Raw genomic sequence first — 8,730 nt, 5'->3', positions numbered from 1 at the left:
ATGATGGCAGAGTTTGGCAGAATCAGCTGGCAAGTAGGGCAATCTGACCCTTCCTTAGAAATTGCTTCTCTTGTTCAGTCCCTTTTGCCTTGTTTCTGTATTTTCTCAACTTTCCCTCACACACTGCTGACTACTCTGTTCATTTCTTCCCTTTCATCCACTCCAAATTAGCATGCTGTAGGCTCACTGTCTGACTCCTATACCTATGTGTGCCTATGAAATGGACATCCAGAGATCCTGCTGGTCCAACCAAAAGGCTACAGCACACCTAGATGAACATAGGCTATGGCAACTGAGGCCTACAGCTTGGAGAGGGAAAAAAGCACCCACTTTGTAAATCAGATGTAACCTATGATTAGTCAAGCCGCATGGTATTACTCTATTATGAAATACTTTATGCCGGAAAATGTGTAGCGTTTTGTGTACCTTTGGTGTTCACTAGTTGAAACCACCGAAACATGTTTAAGCATGACAACTAATACCCAGTTTGTTTATAATGTACAAGAGTCAACAGTGGTTTGGGTGTGCTCTGAACAATCAAAATCAGTTCAAACAGATATTCCACTTCAAAAAGGATAAAATATTTAAAACATATTGTGGATGTATTTATACTACCGGCTTTTATTGTTTAATTCCTCGACTCCTATGTTTATTTTGTTAAATCCTATTATCTGTGTTTAAGTCTCACACTGTTCCTTTGACTACGACACACAAAATACAAGGACAAAAACATAGCGATGACTTGCTTGTAAGAGAAAAAGTCACTCAAGATCAGTCACCACTAAGAGGCTCATATCTAACACTACCTCAAGCAGTTTCTCAAACCTTAGGGTTTATAGCTAAACATGTGTTGTCCTTTTGTAAATGAGCCCTTTGAAAATGAAACAGTGGAGGGTGCTCACCAAAATTTAATCTATCCCACATTAGGCATTAGTTGAAATGTCATCAGTTGTTTTCTCTGATTAATTCAGAAATGGAAAAGTCACTGCTTTTTTTGAGGACACTGTTTTGATGGAAAGCAGAAAATTCAGCTGTGCCATTTTTTTTCTTTTAAAAGTGTTTATTTGCATGCAACTCATACTCAGTAAGAATTTAGTAAGTCCCAGTCTGCCACTGAAAAGCTCAGCTGCTTTGATTTAAAACGCTGTTCTTTGTGCTCAGCTGAAGCTCTCTTTTTCTTCTTCTGTAATTCTTCGCTCTTCCCTATTAGTACAGGTAAATTTAACATTTCTGCTCTTGGCCTGTAGAATTGCAGGTTCTCAGAAGTCTCTATTTCAAGAGGTTCTTCTGTCCTGGCTCTTTTTCCATCTGCAAGACAAATTTTATGAAGTAACTTCACATAATTTTGAATATAGCTTAATTTTGCACTGTTCAGTTTGGGTCAGTTGCACTAACAGAAGAGTTGACCTAAAGAGGCAGTTTCCAAATACAATCGTACCTTGGAAGTCAAAGCGAATCCGTTCTGGAAATCCGTTTGACTTCCAAAACATTCAGAAACCAAAGCACTGCTTCCAAAAATAGTTTGTAAACTGGAACAGTCACTTCTGGGTTTGCAGCTTTCAGGATCCAAAATGTTTGAGAACTAAGCTGTTCGAAAACCAAGGTATGACTGTAGTCAAAATATTTTAAGGGTTCAAAGCTTCTCAAGAATTGCTATTGTGACCTCTCCTATCATTTTAAAATAGAACATAAATGTGGTGATGGTGTAGGTTACCTGCAGCTTCTATGCAAAAGAACACATTTGCAGAAGCAATGTTACACGGAATTCTGAATGTAGCTGCATGTTACTAGCATGACAAAATCTAGGCCTTTATACTTAAATGATCGAGTATTACATGTTACAAATTGAAAGATATTTTCAGCTGTCTTTTTAATTCTCTCCTAACCTATTTCTAATTAATTGCTAAGGTCTAAGTGCTTTGCTCTGACCACAGAGAAGCATAGCGATAATGCTACTTTCTTTGTCTGCAGCTATAAGCTCCTACGGTCAAAGACACAAGCCACTGCTCATGTTTCAAAACCAGCTTGCCTCCTCAGTTCTTGGAGCTACTATGAGGGGTCAGGGGTGACTCTGTGGAAAGCTCCACTTGCATTTGCTGTTTTCCAGCGGTGCTTAAATCATCTTTAGCTCAGTTTACAAAAATGCACTCTAGCTCTAATCCAAGTTTAGAAATTTGTATCTTCATGCAAGTTGCTTACAGAAAAGCTGAGCTGCTGTTCGAGATTTCAGGGTTTCTTGTGGTTTAATTGCTTCCTGCACTGCATGCTCCCATTGCAAGATGGTCTGAGAAAAGTAGAATTGCAAAAAAAGTTTCAGTAGACAGCACACTTATTCAAAGCTAATAGGTCACCACTATAATTTGACATTCAGTGTGAATATGAGTTTACAGTTTTTCAAGTGTTGTTTGTTAATGCATGGCAGTTCCCCTGTGATTCAACAGTATTCATCCCAGTGCTGAGTGATATACAGTTGACTGAGCCATATGGAGTTTGCATAACAACTCACACAGTCTTAAAAGGAAAACTAAAGTTCTGTTAAAAAGCGTATACAAGCCTTAATCTACTAATGGAGTATAAACGAGAGGAAGGCAGAGGTTCTGAGTCATTTAGAAAATCCCCCCTTTTTACCACACAGGAAAATCACTTTTTACCACATAGGAAGATGCTTGCTATATGAAGTCAAGAAATAGTTCAAGAAGGTACATTAAGATATACCTGCTCTGCCCATCCCTCTGTTTTGCAGCTATTGTGATCAAATTCTTTCAAGGGCACCTCTGAATGAACGAGATCTATTTGTGTCTGGATCCAACAAACAACAGCATTTGTGTCCTAGGTAAAAAGAAAAACCAAAACAAATCCCCTTAAAGAAATAATTTTCAACCAAAGACAAAATTTTGACTTTTCTTTGAAATTGCAGTCAATATAACGTGAGTTGCATTTCATTTCTGTGATAAAAATACTCCAGATATTCAGCAAAGCAGAAAAATATGTTCACCTTGAGGCAAGTTCCAGAAAGATCCAAACAGTTCAGCTTTTTGAAAGGAAGCAGATACCTGAGTCCCAAACGGGTGATTCCTGGATTACCTATATAAAATCAAGAATATTGTATTAAATCTAAAATTAAGCTAAATTACAAAATAGTTTCAAGTTGCACGTAAATGATAAAGCGGATTAAGCAAAAGGACTGTTTGTAGTATAGATACGGCCCAGTAATTCAGAATAAATCTGCATATACTTTACATGAGTATGGGTGGTAAAAAGTTAATTGGTTTTTTTCTGGTAAACACGGCTCTGCCTTAATATCTAGATATGATTTGTTAGTTCCCAGGGACTGGAAGAAAATAAAAAAAATACATAAATGCCTACAATATAAAATAGGTACTAATGGTTAAGTCAATATGGGAAGTCAATGTTAATGACATCCAATACCTTAGTTTGTAATATAGGCAGCAACCATTTCACACTTGGGTTCCTTTCCGGCGCCCCATGCGCATTGGTGGAGCGCATATAAACTTGCTCCTTTCCACCCAGCCTCCATTCTACCTTCTTTCAGGTCCATAAGGACCCACACATCGGTGGGCACACGTCAATTGGATGTGCCTAAAATGGTCACCACCTGTAATAGGGTTATGCACACTTGGATGAAAACCAAGTTCTAATAGTACATAGTAACCTTGTACCAGAAACTCTCCCGAACCACAGACTCATTGTATCTAAAGTCTTGGCAGAAACGACTGTCATCTTTCTGGTGTCAAGTGAAAATGGTTTTATGCCCCCAAGCCTTTAGTGGCAATTGGTGGTGATCCTGTATGAAGGGAGTGGTTATTTTTTGCTGTTTTAATTACATTTTCTTTGAATGAACACTCAATGTTTTATGTTTTGTATTGTTTTGTTGAATTTATGCATTTTGCATTCTGTAATTCTAAATTACTTTAGGCCTCCTTTTGATGTGCAAAGCAATCTATACAAACTAACCCTTCCACAACCATATACAGCTCAGCCTTTCTAAGCTCTGCATGACAGAGCCTCGCATGCAATCACTACCTTTGTTTCAATTGGTTTATCAAAGAAGTTGCTCAAAGCTATATCCAGTCCAGGGCTGGGTTCTGGTAGCTGACATGGAACTATATCAGATATTTGCTATGATGTAAATCTAGGATTACAGCCTCAGGGTCAGCCCATACAATAGCTACTAAAATGTATGGTTTCCATATTAAACTGTGCAATAGAAAATTGGCTGTTTCTGTTGCAGAATACACAGCACATTTTGACCATCTCTTGTGTAAACTGGACAGCAGCCGGTTTTAATCAACAATATAGAACAGCAGCTATTCCGGTTTCTATCTCTCTCTTATAATGGGTACTCAATAGTGATTAATTTTTATTTATTAAATTCTTCTGATATTGGCAAGGATGAATGCTGGATTACAATGCATATATCCTGTTTCCATCCTGAAGCTATACTTACAAGACAAATCCAATACTGAGAGATTTTCAAGGCCCCTTTTCATCACTCGGACAGGCGCTGTCATTTTGCGAAGACCAGCATCTGACAAGCAGTTATCTTTCAGGAGAAGCCGAGTTAAACTAAGGTAAATGTAAAAGCTACAATTATACATTTATTTATTTATTTAATAAAATTTACATATTGTTTGATTTTTTTTCTTTTTAAAAAAATCAAAACCCTCAGAAGCTCTTGGTAAGTAGATGGGAGTTTTACAAAGCCAAAAGGAAAGTTCTAAAACTAAGCCAGCTGTGAGATATACAATGAATAAAGTTTGCTGAGTTTTAGACTTTCTGCATTTAAGATTAAGACTGATTTATATTGCCACAGTTCTTTGAACAACAAACCAAATGTTCATTTCCTCTGCAGCAAACTGGTACCTAGATAGTGTCCTGTTGGTGATATGGTCTAGTAGCTCATGCTCATCTCCAAGTTTACAGAAGGACAAATCCAAGCATGTCAGATCCCGGAAAGATTTAATTTCTTCAATTTTTTCAGAAATAACTAGGTAACTGTAAAAGAACAAACACAACTGTAAGATTCTGCACCCTTCTTCAGTTTCTTTCATTCCCATAGATTTAGCACCACCAACCAACTCTGTAAATGGGGGAAATGCCTATGAGATTAGTTTAGTCCAGTTGAGATATATATGTATTTTACAAAGCAACCAAGAATCTCCTCAATGCCCTGATCCAATATTCTGTTTCTGATTATGCTCTATTCTACAGTAAACCTGGAGTGAGGAACCTTTATCAGCACCAACAGACACAATTCCTCATGGGCAGCCTCCTAAGAATGGGGGGCCAGAGGGAAAACTGTGCAGAGCCCCCAGTATGGATTTTGCCTTTGTACCAGTAGGCTAGTTTCTACACATGCTCACACATCCCTTTCTATCCCCCATCCAAGCAAGCAAGAAACATCATCAGAATTCAGGGACACATTCCACTCAAGCAAAAAATATCTGAGGGGACTGCAAAGCAGAACTGGTGAGGGAGGTGATCTGGGGAGAGGCCAGACAGAAAGAGTGCATTTGGCCCCCAAGCCTAAGGTTCCCTGCCCCTGTGCTAAATAATCAGCTATGAGAAAGCCTGATACAAGAAACAGTAACGGTCCTAGTAAGCCATATATATAACAGAAACTTGTAAAAGAGCATCTCTTCTAGGAAAAATATATTTGGTGCAGATAAGACTATGAAGAAGAATAAGCCAGTATTCATTCCTAGATTTGCTGTGAAGGGTACCACACTGAATTTGCTGAATTTGCTTCACAGATTTGCTGTGAAGAACCACACTGAGCCTAAATTTAGTTGTTTGGAAGCAATGTTCAAGAAAGCTTATTTTCAACTAATTGCACTTAGGAAAGATAAAAGGGTTTACATTTAAAGGCCGAATCTTATTTGTAAGGTGTAAAGCAATGCTATTGTTCCATTACTCCACACAGAAAAAAGTAAAGCTGCCAAAACAATAAAAAAGATAAAATAAAGTTTTTAGGTGGATGCATTTGGATTCAAATGCTATGAAGCACTAGGAACAGCCAGAACAAACCACACAACAGTATTCTACCTTATCCTTTTAATTTAGCTCTAGGCAGTGTGATTTGCTACTTTATTGAGGACTCCTTTAATGGGGGTGCAGATGTGCTACTATGAACAAGTTATGCATGCTTACCCATTTTTCAAGCATAGACTCTGAAGCACTAAACTTCCATAAGCATCAATAAATTTTTGCAAAGCACAGAGTCCTGTTCTTGGTTCTGTAAATTTCTGTCTAGCATCTGCTGCATAGAAAAGCTTTTCGGCTATCTGTTCTGGAAAGTCAACCAGTGAATCAACATGATGAATGTTGTCAGCAATGTAACTCAGAACTAGACTGAAGAGAGATTTGGCAGAATAGCGAAGATTTCCCTTCTTTGTGTAAGTGAAGATGAAGTGATCTGTCCTTCCATTGTCATTTTCCCTATTCACATAGAGCTCAACAGAAAATCCTTTGGAAAAGAGTCTTGAAGGCCTTGACTTTGGATCACTGTTGTTTACTCCTCCTGATGCTTGATTTGCCTTATATAGCTGTCCATTTTCCCGAACATATACAGATCCTCTATCTGGAAAGTTTTCCGCATAGAGATAGCATGACATTCCTCTCTGAAGTTTCTGAGAGAGGAAACAAACAAGATAAAGCATAAAACAAAGCAAAAAGGGTTTTAATCTTGGAAATGTCTATGTGTGTGATTTCTACAGTGTCACAAATGTGCTAGAGTTTACACTTTTTAAAACAAAACAAACAAGCAAACAAAAAACAAGTTCTCAGTGGCTGATATGGATAGGCAAAGAGGATACTTGAGACAGAATTCCCTTCCTTTGAATATATATATATATATATATATATATATATATATAAAGAGATAAAAAGGCCGTTTTTTCCTCACTCCTTGGTTGCACAGAATTTTCAATTGCATCCTCCAAAATAGAGACAAGATTGTATCTATGACTGAGCAGAGAATGAAATCAACCACCACCCCTAGCCTCTAAAGGCTACAATCCAGCAAATCTTGACCTTGAGGGAGTCACACTACGATCAGTAGCAGGATCTCTATTACCCACATTATGCACTAAGAATGCCTTCCAAACATTCTGGATAATGTATTTTTATCCTACCATCCCCATCAAAGGAGCCCAAGGCCACAAACGGCAAAGTAACAAAACAGCACAAGTAAAAACAAAATCAAAACATTTAAAAACTAAGAACAACTAAAAGCACACCCACCCACACGCGGTACTGTGTGTGTGCAAGGGTGATGCAATATTTCTATATATTCTTCCAAGTTAAAAACCTCCCTGCACTTCAGTTAACTGGGGAGAGGGCGCTAAATCCTTTCTCCCAGTTCTATTAAACGCGACGAGTTTTTGTTTGGGGTGCGGGGGAGGGGGGCCATTCAAATACGTGACACCGAGACTTCCCCGCCTCGTCCTGCACGTCTGAATGCAGAATGCCCACAACTCCACTCCGCAAACTCGTGCTGCATATCGCGCAGACCGTTTCGCGACCATAGACATAATAAAGACAAACTACCGAGGTGGGGGGGGGGGGGGAATGCGCCACTGGAGCCTCAGTCCTTCAGGCTAGCGGGCAATATCGCACCTTGGGAGCCTCGAGGGCTTTCGGCGACGAGGCAACACCTGCGCGGCTTCCCTTGAATGCAGGCAAAGAGCCCGAAGCAGTCTCGGAAGCAACGCGCCCGAAGACCACAAATATAGGAAGGAAGACGAGAGTCACACCCTCTCATTTGCTGCGTGATTTTGGGTCTCGTCTCCTATTATTTTGTATGGTCGGGCTGCAATCCTACCTTACCTGGCACCAAGGCCACTGAGATCGGGGGGGGGGGGGGCTCACACCTAAGCAGACATATGCATAGGATTGCAGAGTTAGAGAGGTAAAAAGCTCGGTGCTATTGCACGAAAGCTGCACGAGGGGAGGCGTTAAGAAAGGGCTGGCGAATTTAACTTGAGCTGGTTTGGCTGCACACTCAAGTCAGTTCAGGTTTGTGACTGGGAGGTGTGTGCGTGATATGCCGCTGTCACAGCCCTACGTCTGCAAGTTGCAATACAGGGATAATGGTAGGATTCAGACGACACGAGTCCCTCTTAACAGCGCCATCTTCTTATGTATGCACGACTTAGAAGTAAAGCCTCGATGAACTCAGCGGGACTTAACTGCAGCAATGGACGTACCCAGGATTTGCTCTCAGCAGGTAAGGGTGCCTAGGAGTGCAGCCTTCGCTGAAATCAGTGGGGCTTCAGTTAGTCGCCGCGGCTAAATTTAGACCCTGATTTCAACGCAAGGATGGCTGCAATCCTAAACCAACTTAATTGGGGAGCAAGGCCCATTGGATTCCCTAGGACTTACTGCTGCATAGGCACCATTAGGACTGCGTTGTTCGTCTGGATCCAAACCAACAACTTCGAACTGTTGCCTGCATTTGTAGCATACAATTTTCAGATTCCTCTCTGGTGGGGTGGAGGGGGGGTCGCATTTTTCACGAGAGCTGTCCCCCGAGTCAGAGAAAACACGTGCTCCACCATTATTTGCCTATATACCTTTTGAGGGGCCGGGGGGCTCGTTGCAGCAGCTGCTGCTGCCGCCGTTTCGGCCTCCTAGGTAGGAATTTCTCCGTTATTTCCTAGGATCACTCATCCGTTTTGCCCCGGAGACGAGAGAAAACATGGCGCCAAA

General features: G+C 40.3%; 1 protein-coding gene across 4 annotated transcripts; it reads right to left on the bottom strand.

The window, feature by feature from the left end:
• Window positions 1-1,039: 1,039 nt before the first annotated feature.
• LRRC42 (leucine rich repeat containing 42) lies at window positions 1,040-8,721 on the bottom strand. 4 transcript variants are annotated; one of them, XM_079980754.1, is made up of 8 exons: window positions 8,595-8,721; window positions 6,172-6,650; window positions 4,885-5,016; window positions 4,469-4,587; window positions 2,996-3,084; window positions 2,716-2,829; window positions 2,200-2,284; window positions 1,040-1,308 (listed from the first exon to the last, which is right to left on the bottom strand). In XM_079980754.1, exons 2-8 carry the CDS (start codon window positions 6,633-6,635, stop codon window positions 1,082-1,084), a joined length of 1,230 nt encoding a protein of 409 aa, XP_079836880.1. In that variant the 5' UTR covers window positions 6,636-6,650; window positions 8,595-8,721; the 3' UTR covers window positions 1,040-1,081. The 4 variants fall into 4 exon arrangements, with proteins under 4 accessions (XP_079836880.1, XP_079836882.1, XP_079836883.1 ...); XM_079980756.1 differs by lacking the exon at window positions 8,595-8,721 and adding an exon at window positions 8,404-8,532; XM_079980757.1 differs by lacking the exon at window positions 8,595-8,721 and adding an exon at window positions 7,639-7,762.
• Between the last annotated feature and the right edge of the window lie 9 nt (window positions 8,722-8,730).

Source organism: Podarcis cretensis (genome assembly GCF_951804945.1).
Source record: "Podarcis cretensis genome assembly, chromosome: 6".
NCBI classification, from domain to species: domain Eukaryota; kingdom Metazoa; phylum Chordata; class Lepidosauria; order Squamata; family Lacertidae; genus Podarcis; species Podarcis cretensis.
The sequence above is the reverse complement of the archived record's forward strand: the minus strand, read 5'-3'. Positions and strand labels throughout refer to the sequence as shown.

Coding starts and splice junctions, on each gene's coding strand:
- LRRC42 (XM_079980754.1), bottom strand. CDS start 6,635: ATGTCATGCTATCTCTATGCGGAAAACTTTCCAGATAGAGGATCTGTA. Junction 3,085..4,468: donor CTCAGTATTGGATTTGTCTT/GTAAGTATAGCT, acceptor GATTTTATATAG/GTAATCCAGGAATCACCCGT. Junction 2,285..2,715: donor CAGAGGGATGGGCAGAGCAG/GTATATCTTAAT, acceptor TACTTTTCTCAG/ACCATCTTGCAATGGGAGCA.